Genomic DNA, 19,237 nt, shown 5'->3' with positions numbered 1-19,237 from the left:
AGGAAGAAGAGAATCAGTAGTATTTCAAAATGTAGAGAATGATGTGGAACCAGAATACCAATCATCGTCTAATGACAGAATAATCAGATTTTTACATTAAATTCTATATTTAAAGAGTTGGCTTTTAAACAGACTTTTCTGCCTTTATCAATTTCCTTAAGCCTCTTGTATTTTGTCCCAAATGCTGTTTCCTTGGCGTCACCAGGCTCTGCCTCTATTCACAGACAATCTGGTTCACATCTGCCTGCTCTCCTGCGAGACACTTATGGAACTGGGCATCCTGTTCCAGCAGTACTTGTGGGACTGATCTTCTGTGTTTTCCTGCTCCCCTGCGCTGCTCTGCATTTCAGCTTTTGAAATCACTTTATCCTTAATACCTTAACTCGAATTACATTAGGCCCGAACCTTCCATTCCTACTCACTTCTCGGCTTCCCTCTCTCCAGAGGTATTTCTTCTCACTAGGTGCTGTACTTATACATACAAGCAGTTGTATTCTGAGCCGTGGCACTGGATTTACTTTCAGCAGTCTGTTGTATTTAAGGATCAGTATCTGACCACGTCCGATGCCAACACTTTCAGCTATCCCTGCCGTGATCAGAGGAAAGTGCTGGGGTGATGGGGGCAGCCTTCCCCCCACAGCACCCCATCCTCTGAGGATTTTGCCACGTTTCTAAGGCTTGCGGTGACAGTAGTTGATGCTTAGGGCCTTAACAACATCAAATACTGCTTTCAGTTGTTGAGACCGTTTACACAACCCCAGAACCAGGACGCCAGAGGCACCAAATCACCACAGTCAGTGCCGTGGCTTCTCTACGGAGAACCGAGGGGGGAAGAGCCCGCGCCATGCTGTGAGGGGAAAACCGAGCCCAGGGCCAGCATGGGAGCCCTCGCATCCCTTCCAGCGCCCTCCTCCGAGGGCGGGCAGCGGTTCGGAGGCGGCCTGGGGAGGACAGCCCTGTGAGGGCCGGGCTTGTGGGGCCTGGGCGGGCCGGTTCTGTGCGAGGCCGCCCCTGAAGGCGGAGCTGCCGCCCGGGCCCGCACATGCGCTGCCGCCACAGCTCGGCACAGGCGGCCTCGGGCATGGTGAGTGGCGGCGGCACGGCCTCGTCGTGCCTAGTCCCGTCCCTCCGGCGGTGCCCCGGGGGCGGTCGCCGGGCTCTGCCCCCGGGCTGCAGCTGGCCCCCGGCCGAGCCCTCGCCTCCTGAGGCGGCTGCGGGAGCCGGGCGGGCGGGCGGGTCCCGTGCGGCGCCCCGGGGGAGAGGTGCGATAGGCAACTGTTCACGTGCGCAGCAGGGCCGGGTTGTGTGTTTTGTTTTGTTTTTGTTTTAAAAAAAGGAGAAAAGGCTGGGAAACTTAGTTATTCGGGAAAACCCGGCGTTAAGTTGGAGCAGGCGCTGCTGGGGATGGGGTGGTGTGGGGGGGGCCGGCGGCTGGGGCTTGGGGGTGGCACGGGGGGAGCCGCATTTTCCAGGTGGTGCTCCGCTTTTTTTTCTTTTTTAGGTATTTTTTTTTAATTACAACCGTATTCTAAAATAAACCTAAAAAAAATATCCTGCATAAGGAAGCTTTCGAAGGGTGAGACAGGTTGTATATATCAGATGGGTAGTACTTTGTAAAGTCGTTCTCTCGTTCAAGATATTTACTCGCCCATGTACAAACACACATCTGATACTGTTAGATGACGATTTAAACCTTAAAAACACTCACTGAAGGAGATGCCAAGTACAGGTAACTTAATTCCGTGCAACTTGTTGTATTCAGGTGGTCTTTGGCTGAATCTTCAGGAGGAACTGACGTTGAGCTGCTTCCTCAGGATTGCTGAAACTGATCGGAAAACTGCGAACTGATCAAAATAGTAAGTGTGCTTGCCTTGGACGTGAGGAAATCCCGAGGCTGTCAGTTGCTTGTGTTGCTGAGACACCTCTCGTGGCCGAGTCCACTGTGCAGGAGCACCCCTGACTTGCCCTGCACGTGCAGACCCCGTGGCCTGTGTGGTAAATGTGGCACGAAGGGCAGTACGCTCAGGGTGTGCGCTCAGATCTCTGTGGGGTGTACTCAGTCTGTTGCTTGTGTTCTGGCTTGCGTGCGTGCCACTGTAAAGTACAGCTGTAGTTGTTATAAAATACTGCTGTTTTTCAACGTTTTTAATCGTGGTTTATGGTCAGTTCACTGTGAAATAGTAAACGACGGTTGCAAGAAATTGTCAAGTTTGAGGACTGAACTTGGTGTGCTTTTTATGACGAATGTAGTAAGTACTTTTGTGCGCTCCAAATGTTTGCGTTCTTTTATGATAAGTTTTCGTTATGGTGCAGCATGATGGTACCTTCATACCCTTGATAGGAACACATTTTTTGTTGCTGTTTTCTTGAGTATGTAGAAGATAATTCTGTGAGAATCTGAAATGTTTTTCAGAATTTTCAAGAGACTCTATTTACTGTCATAAAATGGAAACTACAACATATTAACCTTTTCTTGTTTTCCTGTTTTGATAGGGCCGTATAGTCAGTGGTCGCTTTGCCTGCGGCATTCACCATGATAACTCCAGCTTTTGAGCTGAGCCAGGATCCGGATTTTCTTACAATAATCATTGAAGTACCTTATGCGAGAGCTTCAGAGTTCGACTTGTATTTTGAAGGGGAAGATTTTAAATTTTATTCTAAGCCTTACTTTCTCAGGCAAGTAGTGGAAACATTTAAAAAAAAAAAACTTTGGGCTTCATCAAATATATAAAAGTCAGTAGAAAATGAACTTCATGTGGGGTATTTCAGATCATTCTTTATCTACAGCTCTGACATTCTTGACTTTGGGCAGCCCATCTTTTTGGAAGGAATTGTTTTTATGGATCCGTCCTCTTTCTTTCCAGACATTAAGTCACCTTAAAAGGAACTTAAATAACTGCTTTGCTGAGTTTATCCTACAATAGCGCTTTAGTTGTAAAATGACAACACAGTTCTTTGGATGCATGTAAGTGATAGAGAGCCAGGTACAATATATTTGATGAAGAATGTATTTTGATGCCTAATAACATAAGGAGAAAAGTCATGTGAGTACAGGTGGTAGGAAGTGATGTTCCAGTCTACAGCTTGCAAGTTCCCCGCTATGCTGCAGAAAAGGAACAACAGGCAATCTCAGTATGGAATTACTAAGGGAACCTTTGGCATGTAAGAGCTGATGAGAGTTGTTAACCCTTCTTGTTTTCTGTTTCCTGTGTTCTTGGATAAGCTTCCCCAATACATGTTAGCAGACCACAAGGGGTCTTAGTAGATTGGTAGAATGCAGTGAATTAGTTACCTCGTGTCAAGTCACTGTGGATTAGCTTGGAATTTTTAAATTACAGAATCTTCCAAATGCTGCGTGTAATGCCAAGGATGTTGTTCGTCTCTGTGGTGGCTGTGACCCTGAACTTCACAGGGATTTAGCTTCATGGCTTCTGTTAGTATCAAGAGGAGTCATGTAGTTCAATTGTTTGTGCTGCTTTTGGAATGTGCCTTACGCGTCTGTGTGCTGAGATGTTAAGTTGCAGAATTAGTCGGGCATTCAGTCATCATCTCACTTCTTGCCCACAGGTTGACGCTTCCTGGAAGAATTGTGGAAGATGGCAGAGAAAAAGCATCTTACAATGCAGACAAACGTACGCTTAATGTTCTTAGTATATTTGTTGTTAAGAATGCTACTAACTCTCCAGTAACTTATACTTCCTTGCACTGGCATTGCATTTAGCGAAGTATATGATAATGTAAAAAAATTCAAAGCTTCTCCTATGTTATGTGGTATTAAAAAAAATTGCTGGGGATTTGCTGTACTTAAGCTATCATGAAGCACAAAAGACATTCCGTAACTGTCCTAATAATGAAAAAAATACGTACAAGTTCCCTTCAAGCCCATAGGGGCCAGACATGCCATTGTACAAAGATCATTATTCTAGCAAATCCGCAGTGAAGTCAGATAGTACTAAGTACAAATGAGATAATCCTGAGACAGTCTCATAACAGTCTCTTAAGGTGGACGGGTGGATGGTGTTTCTGGAAAACAGTATTTACCTTTTGGAATAAACTCATTCATAAACAAAAGGCTTGCAAAGCCTTCATTATGTACTGACTCGGAACAATAATCAGAATGTTGAATAGCTTCCTATGATCCGTTGATGACTTGATTGGTGGAAGGATTCAGAATAAACTCAAGCTTGTTTTCTGTTGGTGTGTTATGCAATGTGAGTCAAGAGACTGCAACTCATTAAATATTCTCTTCCGTGCTTTATCATAAAAATCTTTGATTTCTGTGAAACTTGTTAGGGGTGTTTAAAAACGTGCACAGAGATAGATGCACAATAAAATGCTACCTGCATGTATCCCAATTTCTGTGAGCCTTTTCCATTAGAGGAAAAATGCACATTTTTTGTTTGTCATGGTTATTTTAATATCATAACTATATTCTGACTTTCCTTTAAGGGACCTTGACAATTCGATTACCTAAGGAGAGTCCTGGGCAGTATTTTGAAGGACTGGATATGGTGACATCCCTTTTAGCACCAAAAAAATCAAGATCAGCAAAACATTTAGTGGAGGAGATAGGTAAGACAAAAAGTCTTAGTTATATTATCGATACAGATACATAATAAAATAGTTAGGAAAATAGATCTACCTATATTTATTTTATATATATATATATATATATATAAAAGAGTATTTCTACTCTTACCTAGTCCAAGGTACAAGCAGAGTATGAATGAGACTGGAATTACTAGTAAGTATTGAAAGGAATGTCTTGAGTTGAGGAGTTAGTGATGTATCTGTAGGCTTAGTTGTGATCACATTTTTTAAAATGTGTTTACTATCTGCTAATCCTCTGTAGATCTTTGTACCCCTCTAGTGGCTGTATACAGTGGAACAATGATTTCAGACTTTGAGTGAGTGTACTCAAAAAGCTTTAGTTTTCCTCATCTCCATTTTTGAAATTTGTTGAATCTAGAGCAGGATCTGTGATTATTGGTCTAATCATCTGCTTGTCTGAAACACTTTAGTGTCCAGTGAATGTCTTTTTTTCTTTGTTCACTAAAATCCTTTGTGATAGAGGCAGTGTAGTCCAGTGTGAACTGTGATATAGGCACATGCCACCCTTCAACCTTATGATGCAATTGGAAAAAAAAATGGGGCTTGTGTGTGAAAGCGATACTTTTGCAGGTTCCAGGTGACAAGAGTGATAATTTTTTGGAAGACCGCCCTTTGGGGATAGCGGCACAAGAAGTCCAATGAAACCTCACAAATTCTGAACATCCATATTTGGGAATTTGTGCGTTGCATCAACAGAAAAAAAAAGAAGCTTTTTCCTAATCTTTGTCTTTTTGCCTTGTTATCTATGAATCTAGTCTGTTACAGCTAATTTTAATTCAAACTGATTGGTTTATTTGGTAGGGAAGTTCTCAGGATGCTCTCAGTCAACTGGATAAAATAAGGGGAGATTTGGAGTTGTGCTGTTCACGTTTGTCTCTGTCTGCTGCCTCTGTTTTTTCCCCTCTTTGTTTTTCTGGAAGTTACAGCTGACCCAGTGTAGTAAAACATTTCTTAAAGACGTAACAATGAAAAATGCTTATTTTGTTATTGGTGTTTGCCTTTCTTTTAAGTCATATACACTTCCTACACAATAATTTTTTTCCTTTGACCATGCAATATATGCAGGTGCCTCTGCTGCTTTGTCTGAGGAGGAGGAGGAAGAAGAATTTGAATGGGAAATAGAGCAGACCCCTTATGAAGAAACTGCAGAAAGCTTTCCACCACTACAGTACTGCTATGGATTTGGGAATTTGCGTTCGGGGGTGTTCCAGCGGCTGCAGGTAGATGCGTTTTTAATTTTCTAACAAAAGTTCCAGGTAGCTTTCCTGTTGGATAGACTTTCTGGCTCATTCCATAGTCAGGAGGGGATTGTTAGGTAACAGATCTCCATTGTCCCATTCTGAGACATGCCCTTGCATGTAATAGTACAGATAGATCTTTGTTTTTCAGCGAAAATAGAGATGCTTGAGTGAGTTAATTGTGTATCAGAGTTATTTCATAATAGGTGATTTTTTTTAATTGAATAAATATTTAGATTTAAAAAAATGCAGAGTGAAGCCCTTCTACTGTTAGACTTGTAAAATATTTCATGAAGAGGGCAATGCCTAGCTATCTACTATGTTGAATAAAATAAATTGAAATATAACTAGGTGGTATTTATTGGTTGAGATCGTGATTCTTCAAGGTGATAGCCCACCTGGTATCTGTTAGATTTACTAGGGTTATGCTGATGCGCTGGAACTTTCTTTTGTGGATTAGTTGGCAGGGCAGAAGTTCTAAAATGTGGTTACTTTGCTATTGTACATTCAGAAGTTCTTTTATTTCATGAATAGATGGAAGGTAATCTACACCCAGTAACGTGCAAGGTAGGAGAATACCTTTCATAGTGTACAAAGCTTTTATTCAAGTAGTAGTTGATAATTTATTTCTTTTTAATGTTCTGCTTAAGTTCTTACACCAAGCAATTTTGGCAGTAGGTGTTTAAATCATATAAGTGTAAGTTACTACTGCATGAATTGTAGGATTTTAAGGCCTTGGAGCAGAATGATTGCTATTTGCGGAGAAAGTATTTGCGTTCTGTTCAGATATATCCACTGGTTTATTACCATGAAATTTCTGAAGTACATTTCCCATCAGCATTAAAGTGCCACTGCTTAATGATATTTAAAAGGGCACTACAATTGCCTGTTAATTAATGTATGGCCACTTCAGAGTGTAGCAGTAATCTCAAGAGTCACAAGAACAATATCTGTGATTTTTATCTTGCCTTCTTGTGGTTGTGTGCTTTTGTTAAACATTACAATTGTCATCATACTGCAAAATAACCTGTCTGCCCGATGATAAAAAGGCATTAATAGAACTCATAGTATTTGAAGCTCCTTAGAATTTGTTATAATTGTAACTTGTTGGAATTTTGACGTTTTATTTGCATAGCAGAGCCTGGATTTGAAAGACTTGAAAGGGAGGTTGGACAGCATCTAGGCTTTACCCTGTAATGCTTATAAGCATCCTTCATAAACTTTTACTGAATGAATCTTGCACATTGTATCTGCAGCTTTGTCATCTCACTATTGATGCGTTTTCAGGATGAACTCAGTGATGTTGTAGACATTAAGGATCCAGACAAAACTCCAGTATGTGAACGTAGGAAGAAACGCCTGGCAGCAGAAGCTGCCAAGTTCGATCCTGATCATTACCTGTGAGTACTGATTTATTTTACCTGGTCAAGTAAAAGTATCTCAATTGAAATACTCACTTCTTCTCTGGGTGCTTGGTTTTAAGAACACTTGTGGAAATAATAGCTTTGCTTCTTATCTGCCCCTTTGTCTCATCACAGTAGGCCTCGGTGGATGTTACTGAGAGCAGCCCTGAGGAGAAGGACACGGGGGTGTTGGTTGATGAGAAGCTTGGCTTGAGCTGGCAGTGTGTGCCCTTGCAGCCCAGAAAGCCAATCGTGTACTATGACTTTTTTTTTTTCCCCAGAGCTGACTCTTTTGAAGATGAAGCTATTCAGCATGTTTTGAAATACAAACCGTGGTGGGTTGAGGCTCATGAAAAAATGACAGCCTTGCAGGGAAAAAGTCATCAGAAACACGACAGCAATACATTAGGTGAGGGCGTTTTATATATATATGTGTATGTACGCACCTATTACAGAATAATTGCTGTGAAGCCTTGTTATGTTCTAGGTTATCATCCTTAAAGGAAAAAGTATGGTGTTAGCCTACAATTTTTGGTCTGGCAGACAAGTATTCTGTTACTGTCTTGCTTCGTTGAAGGACGGTTGTATACTGAAATCGGCAAGAGTTGTATGTGGAGCAGTTCACAGTACATTATAAAGCAGTCATTTCGTTTAAAGCATTTACCTGTTAGTTTGTGGAGTGTAGTGTGTGATCTGGTTTTGGTCTCCATAATAAATTTGGGAATTAACTGTTCTTAAAGGCCATCTTAGAATTTCAGGTATGTGCAGAAAAAAAAGTTTCCTTTTAAGAGTATGCTGGGACTTTTCAAGATTTTAAAGGAGCTGCCACAGTCAGCAAGTCACAGTGTCTGCACTCAAATGAAGCCTGTCTTTGTGTTGTCATTGTATTAGTTAGAACGTGAGTCACTTGTTTGTTGCTGGTGCTTTTCCGATTTTTCAGGTAATTGTTCCCCTTTTCTAGTTGTGTTTTGAAAGAAGAGATAGTCTAAACTGTATTTTGCGCCCACTTAAAAATGTGGTGCAGACACTTCACAGCAAGTTTTCCAACAAGCAGTTGTGGAAGACTCCTAGCCCTTATCTCTCTTTGATGGTCATGTTTTCTGTGGGATGTTTCATTTATACAGTGCCACAGACGTTCATGGTACTTATTACTTAACTGTTTTTATGGTTCCGAGAGACTTTTTTTTCAAGGGAAAATCTTTGTGTTGGTTTAGAAGCTAAATAGATGACCTTGTAACAGTACTGTTAACAGATAACTGAGATTACCTTTCTGAACACAATGATTGTAGAGACTATTACAAGTTACTATTATGCATATTCTTTTATTGTCCTTTCCTCATTTCCTCTGTAGTATGAAAATCCTGTGTTTCTGAAGCGGATAACGATAATCCCTTTAGCAGAGGTTCTGTAACAAATAAAATATTAGCGCGCTAATAATACCTGCACTTTCACATTTTCTACAGGGGTAGAACAATGGAATTTGGGTAAATGCTGTGTATTTTACTGCAAATGTAATCTGATCTTCATTACTGATCTCTCTTCAGCCTTTGAAACCAGAAATTAATTATATCCACCGTAAGCGTTTGATTTAAAAGGCGTTGGACAAAGGTACAAGAGGCTTGAAAATAGAATAATGAGGAGTTCTTTTGTTTGTTTTTACCCATTCTCTCCTTCGTGAATGAAATATTGATAATGTTTGTGTAAAGGAGTATAATGAAAATGAAGAGCTGCTGGATGATTTTATTGATAAAGAATAATTTTTTTATTCCAAATTGAAGTTCTAAAAAAAAAAAAACCACATGTATAGCGTTCTCGGACTTCAGGGGAAGCAACAATACAGAAGCTGCACAAAAGCCTGGCGAGCCTGCTAAGGAAAGTTATACAGAAAATGGGACTTCACAAAGGCTCATCTTTTCTCTAAAGCATTTGTTAAAACAGCCTTTTTTTGTAATAAGGATGATCAGAAAAAGCTTAGTGTGGCCTTCATATGGCAGAGTGAAGAGGCTCATGTAGTTTTGAGGATCTTGAGTAAATTTGAATAACATAAGTGTCCATCTGGTGTTTGGGCTAGGTAATGACAACAGGTCCCATGTGCCCTCCAGCTGAGAGCTCTGTTCTGGTAACAGAGTTTGGATGGCAACAGCAGCTAGCGATGGCAGGCAGCAGAACGGGGATCTGAAGCCATCGGAGGCTGCTAAACCGGAATGAGTTGTGGTAAAAGAAACCACCATGAGAGGGAGTACAGGTTCCACTTGAAGTTCTCTTATGTGGAAATAAGGGCAGGAGGGGGTCCAGGCCATTTGATCTGGAATCTGATGATCAATAGGAGGATTAAAACATTCTTGTATTGCTCTTATGGTTTATCCAGTCAAAGGGATTGGATAATCTGGGTTACACATCTGGTTTATCTGGGTTACAGATCCAGGAATTCTCACAAACTGGTTGCGATTTGATTGCATATCCGCATTAATATGTTTCCTAGTATGCATGTTGAGTAAATGGAAACGACGCAGAAAACACACGTAGAAGAAATAAGGACTGTGCTGAGTAAAGGACCTTCTTTACTACTTGAGAAACTTTGCATCATTTCCATTAGAAGTGGGGGGGAAATCTGACTGCATTCCGCCAAGGTGTGTTACGTACCTAGAAGGATGCGGAGACGGTCGCTGGTATTAGATGGTGCTTCTAGTAAGAAGCCTCTGAACAGCAGCTGAGAGGGTGAGGTACTTCCATGCATACGGCTTGCCAAGAGACTACAAGTTTTATGGTGTTTAAAGCTGTTTACAACTCAGAATAGGTGTGCTACCATGGGCTGAAGGCTGGAGCAGCTGATTTCCAGAAGTCCTGTCTGACCTAGACTGCTCTATGGTTCTGCGAGTCTGACCACTGAGTTGGCTCTCTCTAGGTAGCACGTTATCTCAGTACCACACAGTAAGAAAGCACCCTTATCGTCCTGTTTAGAGATTAAATTGTACTTCACTGACAGTTGGGTACTGAGGAGCAATTTGAAATGTGTTAATGAGAAATGGTAGTTTAAAATAAGTAAATGAAGTGATTAAAAAAGTGAGGGTAGTCTCAGTATAGCAGTAGGTTTGTTCATGAGATTAATTTGCACGATTCATTTAGATGTGTGTGTATGAATACACAGTCCTGTTGCAGCAGGAGGAGGTATGATTTTGGCAGTGACAAACATAAAATGCTTTAAAATCAAAGTTAAGTTGCAAATTTAGGATTTGATAAATAGTAGCAGATGCCGCTCTTCAGAAAGCGAATATGGATTGTTGTGGAGGCATCGTTAGATAAAACATTGGTAATGCCAATGGACAAAACACAGGCTTAATATAGCAGAAAATGTAATTATGATTTTACTTGTTCTGCTTACCTTGTACTATACACTTGTATTTTTGAATTAGGAAAACAAAGTAGGTGATGGTTTTGACATGTTAATAATTAGTTTTAGGCCTGGATAATTTATTCTTCAAGATCCTTAAGGAATTGATAGATCTTTATTTGTAAACTTCAAGTATTTTCTCCAGAGAGAAATTTTATTAAGAACACCTGGTACTTTGCAGTAACTAAGTTAATGAACATCTTGTAGCATTTACCTTTGGGATTTGTCTAGTCTTGTTGCTTCTTTGCTCTTGTCTAGTAGACTTTTTTCCGTGTTTATGGTCCAGTTGTATATGTTAAAATGCTTCAAGAGAGTTTGCATTTTAGAGGAAGAGAAGACTCATGTTGCATGAAATTCACAGAATTCACAATTTCTTTGCTTTCTACTTAGAACCATTGTTGACATTTTACATATACCTCTGGAATGTGGATTCTAGGGAATCTAGCAAGTATTCAATAGTAGAACTAAAAATGTTTGCTGTCAGTGGTGGGCTGTTTCTTAACCTGGATGAGAGGTATCTCGTTGGTAGCTGTCGTAAGCTGTGAGACAAATGTCCACTTGTAGTCGTTAAGTCACTGATCAAGAACAGTGGAAGGTGAGTTCTCAGTGGTAGGTCCGGTACTCAATGTAGTGAGCATTTAGAGGTGAACAGAAGTGATCCCAATGCACGTCTATCTTGGCTGCTAATTGTAGCAAGCACAGTGAGATGGACCTAGAAATCGGAGAGTGCTGGGGTAAGTGTCTTGCATCCAGCAGAAATTGTATTCTGTGATATAATTCTTTCAAAGCATGAGAATCTTTAGTTTCTTTGTAACAAACTGCTTTACTACTGTAGTCCCTGGAAGTCATTTTAAGCTTTATGAATGTGATCTGACATGGGAGTCTTTGCTTACAGACTTGGGCTTTTTTGCTTTTTTTTTTCATTCAGAATTTCTTTTGCTCCTTTAGCTTTAGTTTCACCTCTGCTGTTTTCTGTTTTTCTTCAGGATGAAAGTGCCACTTGCATATGCTATTAATAATAAATTATGTTCTACTCCAGGAGAGGGTTTTTTGTAGAAGGCTTGCTGAAATTGGAAATGCCTTTTTTCTTCCCAATTGGATCTCCTAACTGTAAACACCCTGTTGTGATACCTCATTAAACCCACCCTACTGTAGCAACTTTCAGAATGGTTTTATGCTGTGTTTTTCAGAAACTAATTTTTTTCCAGTGTGCTACAACATTGCACATATGGTTTTATGGATAATTTTAATATGAATGATGGAGGTGACTCGCTGAACAATCAATGCATTTTAAGAACTTGCCAAGAAATTTGCTGATAGAATATAGATGTGCCATCTATATTGGTGATTTAGGGGATAATACTGAGCTGCATGGCATTAATGGGAAAACAGTCGAATTGCCACAGTCTCACTAAATTGTCATTTTGTACTAGATCATAGCAAATGGAAGAGATCGGCTTTCTTAAGATGACATAAAAGCTGGAATTTTTTTGTGGGAGCTTGTAAATAAATGGAGACTGGCTTGGCTCCAGAGAAATGTTTTAGCTCATAAAGAAGTTTCCATAGGAATTTAAATCAAGTATTTCATGGTTATGAAGCTGATAGAAACGTTTAAAAAGTTCATAAAGAAGAAACATTCAAAAATGTTTTTCTTAATTTGTAATTTGATGCCTGAATACGAGGTGTGTGCATATGTATGTGCCTTTGGTATCACAAACATTTGTTTCAAAACAGTCATAAAATTAGAAGTCTTGTAGAAAGCTCTTTGGATGAAGAAGTTCACATGTCTTGCAGAGGGGTAACATCTCTGAGAATGTGGATTGTATAAATTATTGGAGGAGAAACGTCTCTAAGCATCTTTGTGATCATCATCCTTACAATAGAGAAATGAGTAAGGGATGTAAAAAGAAACATGTTTTACCAGGAATTGTAACCTCTTCTCTCTCTAAGCTGCGTTGTAAGCTCTCCCGAGGGATTTATTTGTGTTCCAAGGGTCCAGGGCTCTGATATGTCCCAGCCTCGTAACCTTGGCTCACACTGTTGACAGCTGTGAGAAAGTCCACAGAAAATTCAGGGTGGTAAAATTACAGGTAAGGTTGTGGAGACAGGATTGTTAGTGGCTTAAGGATTCTAGAGGTAAATGGTGATGTGGAAAATAGGGAGTAGAGGTGGGAATTGCTGGGTTATGAGGTCAAGTTGTTAGTGCTAATGAAGCTGGTGGAAGATGGCAGCTCACTAATATTTGAGGATCTGCCTTGGAGAGCTGCAGAAGCTGACCTTTCCCCTCTTGACTGGTGCCTGGCTACCTGGGACTCCAGGTGTTTTATCAGGGTGCTGAACCTACTAGCCAGTATCACCCCCCGATCCTGGTGTGTTGACCAACAATTGCTTTTTGTTTCGGCGTTTGAATGTTTTGCTTGCAGCCTCTCTCTGCCCCTAGCTAAGTATGGCAGAACACGGTGACTCAAAAGAGAGGTGGTAAAAGAATAATTGAAGAGAGATTTTAATATTGTAAGGTGTTGTTTTTTCTCCTTTCCTCAAATAAATCAAATTCAGTAAACTAAGGGGCACATGATGTATCAACCCTTGCACTTAGGGCTTGTTATGAAGGTGTAACTAGAGCGCTGCATTAGGCTTGTACCCATCTTCTCAGAAATCTCCCTAAATGAATAGCATCTTTAAACTCAGGCTGGTTCCAGTTTTGCCGGTACTCGCAAAAATAGCGGAGTGGGGCTTCTGCAATGCAACGGAGCATCAGCTGGTAACACAGCTTTCTCCTGTCAAGTCGCTTTGTGTCTGTAACTTTCTCTTGTGGTGTGACCAAAATGTGTCCGCCGCATCCATCCGACTCAGTAAATCAGAGCCTGTTGACATGGAACGCCTGCGCTCCATGCTGCCTGGATGAAAGTCTCTTAGCTCAGGCTTCTAGCTGTTTTAATTTTACTAAATGACTTCTCAGTGTACTTTGAGTTTGTGCAGAGATGGCTTTTAGTCAGTTATCTCCTTAATCTGTGCTGTTATTTCAAGGTAATTTTGACATCCTTTCTGAAGTGCTTGAAGTACTCTTCAGGAAGTTTGCCATTCAGTATGCTATTTCAGCTATCCGTGCCTGCACCACAGATCCCTAGAGAAATATTTTGATGCATTATCGCAGCATGACTGCTGTGGTGGTGCCTTCCTCTTTGTGCGTCCCAAAGAGAAGGTGCTGGGTGAGGTGGTTCCCTGCCTTGGCTCAGTATAGCTGTTCTTAACTAAATGAGGTACGCTGAAGGTGAGCAAAATGCGATGGTCACTGGCAGTGGAAACCATAGCTCGTTGGAAGGAATTGTAGCTTTCATACTGCCATCAGTGGCATAGGATTTCATCTTTCTTTGATCTTCCTTAAACACCAGGAGGATATTATCAGACAGTGTAAATGATGCTCCTAAATCCTATATCTAGGTCCTGAGTCAAAATTTGATGTTTAGAAATACAAAATTGTATCTTTCCTTTCTTCCTTCCCTATTTATTTAGTTCTTATGCTTTCCTAAAAAAGAAAAAACACTTGTTTTCTTCTGTGTTCTTATCCCATACAACATGGACTTAGTAAATTAAAATTTCTCGAGGTCCCGATTATGCATTTACCGCTATGCGAGTTACCAGTGCATCCACGGAAATCCTTGGTGCTTTCTGAGGGCTTCAAAATTGCTGGTGTATACATGCAATCCTTTCCAGGGCTGGAACGTCACTTTGCAAAGAGTATATCAGAGTTTAATACATAATAAAGAATGATTTAGGCTTTTTCTTGAGTGATGAGTGACTTGTGAGTAGTAATGCTTCTTTTTAAAGATACTGTCGAAATAGTGTTACCACCCGTTAAATCAAAGTGTCAGCTTTAAATTCATAATCAATTATCCTTTTACTTTATGTAGTTGTCTTCACTGAAGAAGAGAAAGAGCAGCTGAGAAGGTTCACAAATAAATCCTATCTTCTGGATAAAAGAAGCCGTCATCACGTGTATCTGAGCTTAATTGATATCCTTCTGGCATATTGCTATGACATCTGTGTCAATGAAGGAGACCAAAATGTAAGTAATTAAAAAAAAAAAAAAAAGAAAAGAAAAAAGGAAGTGTAATATCTCTTAGTAACCTGTTACCAGACCCTGTTCTGTTGTTTGGAAAACTTAACTTTCAAAGTGAACTTGGTTCCAAGTGTTTAAAAACACATAATTGACTAAGTTACAACGAAAGACATTCCATCTCTAGATTGAGCTGTTGGGATGCAATTAGGGATTATTGCAATTTCTAAATACTTCTTCAGGAGCAGAATTTTAGCTTTGGGAGCAAAGTGGAAGGAGATGTGGGAGACTACAGATACTTCCCTTTGGTTCTGATTTGTGATGTGTCTTGTTTATGTAAACGTGGATTTCATGAAAGCATTCCTATATAGACGGTTCTTCAGATTTTTTTTGACAGTTTCATAATAGATATGTATGCTGATTTGGATTCTGAAAAAGTATGGAAAATCATTAAGTCTGTAGGATTGAGACTATGAATTCAGTGTTTTATATAGGCAATCAGTACGTGCTTTTAACAAAAATGAATTTTTTTAGACTGATTCATTTTTATTTTTAAGCTTTTGCAGTGAGTATGAAAAATGTTTGAGGCACTCTTGAAACTGTTATTAGGCATTTAAAATCTTAAAATCAATACACATTTAAAAACAAAACAACAACAAAGTTTTTTTTCTCCAGTATTCAAATCCTGGGGGGAAGTAGGAAGGCGGTTTCCATTTTCAGTATTCTGGTGTTTCTGTCTCTTGCGCAGAACAGCAGCCAGCTTTATTTTGTGTTTTGTATCCTAGGCTTTTTGTAGGGTATAAAGAAGGAAGAAAATAACAGAAGTTTAGTATGGATTCTGTGCAGTTCTTTGGAAAACTTGTCTTTTTAAAATGGACCTGCTTTCCAGATAAAAATGTTAACATCTCCTCTGCTGATACTAACCAAGGAGATGCTTTCTGTATGCTTTTAATCAAAATACTGCAACATATAATCAAAACCATTCTGTTTTAATCAGACTGAATTGTGAAGCATGGATTTTAGAATTGCAGGCAGAACTGTGCAGACCTGCCTATTGAACAGAGTAATCGCATGACTCCTGTATCGTTTGTTGATGTTGCACAAAGATGCATATGTGTGAGGAACACATGCACAAATCTTCATTGAGCTTTGCAATAGTCATATATGGTATATGCAGAAAACACATTCTGTCTCATTTCTCTTTATAGGAAGACTAAGACATTCAGGCCACACAAATCTTTGCGAGAGTCAGGGTTATAGTTGAAGGCTTCCTGGCTTTTAGCCATAATCATCCCCCTAGACCACGCTACCACAAAAATATTACAAAACTGCCACATCTTAAGAATAATGACATTTTATGTGTACTGCTGGCTTTAGGACACCCTCTGAAAGCCAGAAGTCTTGAGCTGTTTTCATGAAACAAGGCATTTTAGCTTGATCTGTATTTATGCACTGTGCAGATTGACGTTTCTGTTGCTTGCTGAAAAGGGACAGAATTCCACAAAAAATAATTTCCTGTGATTGGTGTTGTATTTTAAAGGCTTTGTGCATGGGCTAGATATTCCCAATACAGAAACCATTTAAGATATTTTAACATCTGCACTGCAATAAAACTTTGAATGCTGTCCTGTGACCGTTTCAATGCATATAATGTAATTACTCCTTCATGTTCACAAAGGTTCTTAAATTGCTGCAGGAATGTTATCTTAAATAGTTTGCCAGCCGTCTTGAATGTTGAATTAGATGATATTTGTTTTATGGTCTCCACTTAAAATCAGGTTGAATCATCTTGGAATGTCAGGAAACTAAGTGCAACATTGTGCTGGCTGGAGGTGAGTTCAAACTTTTGCTTTACATTACACATTTGCAGTATTATTTGTTCTTGGCATTGTACGTTGCATTTGAGGAAAGCTTACTTGTTCGGTATTGAAGCTCAAATAACTGTCTATCCACTTGTTGATAAATATTAGAAGAAATTGATTGTGACCTCTGGGCTCGCAGTTAGTGGTAGCCCCAAGAGGCTCAAGCGTGACCTCTGGTCTGCCTCTTGGTGCTGGGCCTTGCTCTGGACTGTTGTGGAAGAGTTGAGCTCAGGCAGTACAAAAAAGCTGCTTATCTGAATGCTTCTGTTTCAGATTTCTTGCAAAGTTAGCCAGTTGACATATATTGCTTTATTCAATCCCTTCTTTTCAGCACTGTTGTCCCATTACTTGTGGGGATTTGCTAGCCCTTTGAAATCAGCATAGACTGGAGGGAACAAACTGTTTTTTTCTATTGTGTGCTTTCACATTGTTTACTGAAAGCTCACAGACCTCTGTAATTAAGTTGTCACACAGCTCGGAGTGGAAGGGACATAACCTGGCCTGCGGACGTTTACTGCTCATGATGGCAGCGGGCTAGAGTGGTCTGGCCCTCCCTCGTTCCTGAAATTACTGAGCCACGTCTCAGTTTGCGGGATCGAAAATGAGATTTCTAACAGGCTATTTGGGTTCAGTCCTATGACCACTTCTAGTAGTGGTGAGAGATGTATTGGGTAACAAGAACTCGTTCTGTTCACAACTGATTTTCCAGGTCGGTCAGTCTTCCTTTGTGTCCGGCTGGGTGTCCTGTGGTAGCTAGTCACGGAGTGCAGCTAAAATAGTGGTTGCCTTAACTCCCGAATGTTTTCAGATCCATATCCTAACACAGCAAAGGAGTTTTCTGCATGTGCTCATCCTATCATGTAGCAGTTCTTGGCGCAGCCTGCGCCAACAGTATACTTCACACCCAGGAAATTCAGTCTCCTGGCACCAAGCTGTTAATAACTGTATCTGTTATACAAACCATGTAGAGGCGGGTGTTTTCATCAATCTGTAAACAAAATTGCCTCAGCTATGGGTTGTTTGAACTGACTGCCATTTTTGAACTGATTGTCGTGTACACACCTTAGACTCAAATAACAAAATATGATTAAAATGCTTATCAGCAGTCATTAAAATGAAAAACGAGTTGAGGTGGTCATATAATACTAAAAAGTGCTCACTGTCAGCAAAGCACTTTTATTAATTTTAATAAATTGTGGATTCAAGGTGAAATAGGTATTTTTATTTGAATTCATAAATGGAATATTTTGTCTTTGAAAAGTGAAAGCTGGAAAAGAAATCGCTCTTGTAAGAGAGTATGTAATAACTCATTAATGCCTCTGGTCTGAGTAAATTAGAGGTCTTCCTCACTCATAAAGGAGGACAATGAACTGCTTTCCCTAGGCAGATATATTTATCCTTGCCTCAAATGTCTATAATTTTCATGAAAGGCAGCGTCGTGTATCATTTTTAAAGTTCTTACATGTACACATGTATTTTGTTAATATCATGTGTTTTTAATTTTTCTTAAAAGAAAAAAAAATCTTAAAAGGCTTTTTATAGCTTCCCTTTAATATATATAATAATGTGGGGCAGATGGAATTTATTGCTTTAATCTAAAGAATGACAAAGTCTCAAGTTAGACGTTTTATTCTAATGTTCCTTACTCTTTTTAAATTCAAAACCACTGAAACGCATAGGACTTCTGTTATTCTGCTCTGCAAACTAACTGCACAGTCTTGTTTCTATTTAACATGTTGATTTTCGTGTCTATCAAAGTACAGATTTTAGATGCATAATACATAAACTACTTTTTATCTATGCTACTTCTCCTTATGTGTATAAACTTTTCCTTATATATATAAAAAGAAATAGTAGTTCTTTGTATTGAAAAGTACACAGACTAATTCAGATTTTTCATTGACATATGCAGTGTTTCTATGACATTCATGATGTTCTGGTATGTTTTGGAAGAAGAGTGCTCTGCTATCCACTGCACAGACATTTTGACTTGGTGACACGTGCCTTGAATGATACAGTCATGATACTACAACTAGGTAAGCGTTCAGCCACATTGTCTGTATGTCTGTTTAAAAAAAAAAATCCACACAGACAAAACAAAACAACAACAAAAACAACAACAACAAATACTTCCTAATCTTTTGGCCAGTTTCACCTGAACTTGATAGATAGCCACATTCCTGGACATCTGCTGGCTTTGTGAAAAGGGGACTGGGGGGTGAAGGGAACACAATTAGTGTACTTGCCAGGAAAGAGCCTGTGAAGCACCTCATTAATTAGGCAGCAGATAATGCATGCAGTTGGGGGGGAAATTCAGCTACATTATTCACACCAGAGAATCCACACAAGTGTTATGAATATCTCATCCTCAGAAAAAGCTTTGATCAGAGCTAGTATCTTAATAAATCAGTGTAGCCCAACTGTGATTTGTAAAGCTTTAGGGAAAAGGTCTTCAGAGAAAATTACTGTAATTATTAACATAATGTCGAATTCTAAAATATTTTTCTTTATATTGTATTTTTCTGTTTTTAAAGTTTTTTTTTCTGTTAGTAAATACCATTAATAAAGCTTTTTTATGGTAGGTTAGATACTATAATTGGTTTAGACCCTATTCTGAAGGTTTCTTATGTTTTTATTTCTGATATATTTCAAAGCAGAGTCACTTATTGCTACAA

The 19,237-nt window shown here is 39.5% G+C and overlaps 1 protein-coding gene across 4 annotated transcripts in view; it reads left to right on the top strand.

Moving 5' to 3' along the window:
- The first annotated feature begins 952 nt into the window (after positions 1-952).
- Positions 953-19,237, top strand: part of SHQ1 (SHQ1, H/ACA ribonucleoprotein assembly factor) — a 47,511-nt gene continuing 29,226 nt past the window's right edge. Inside the window, exons 1-11 of one of the 4 annotated variants that reach the window (XM_083795090.1) lie at positions 953-1,084; positions 1,763-1,856; positions 2,494-2,676; positions 3,568-3,632; positions 4,450-4,572; positions 5,677-5,831; positions 7,137-7,249; positions 7,534-7,661; positions 14,555-14,709; positions 16,479-16,532; positions 18,475-18,598. In XM_083795090.1, the coding sequence (XP_083651216.1) occupies positions 2,534-2,676; positions 3,568-3,632; positions 4,450-4,572; positions 5,677-5,831; positions 7,137-7,249; positions 7,534-7,661; positions 14,555-14,709; positions 16,479-16,532; positions 18,475-18,598 (1,060 nt within the window). In that variant the 5' untranslated portion in view covers positions 953-1,084; positions 1,763-1,856; positions 2,494-2,533. Of the gene's footprint in view, positions 1,085-1,122; positions 1,263-1,762; positions 1,857-2,493; positions 2,677-3,567; positions 3,633-4,449; positions 4,573-5,676; positions 5,832-7,136; positions 7,250-7,533; positions 7,662-14,554; positions 14,710-16,478; positions 16,533-18,474; positions 18,599-19,237 lie in introns of those variants that run through there. The other 3 variants (XM_083795093.1, XM_083795092.1, XM_083795091.1) reach the window with 3 other exon arrangements.

The sequence above is a fragment of the Anser anser genome (genome assembly GCF_964211835.1).
Source record: "Anser anser genome assembly, chromosome: 12".
Lineage (NCBI taxonomy): Eukaryota > Metazoa > Chordata > Aves > Anseriformes > Anatidae > Anser > Anser anser.
The sequence above is the reverse complement of the archived record's forward strand: the minus strand, read 5'-3'. Positions and strand labels throughout refer to the sequence as shown.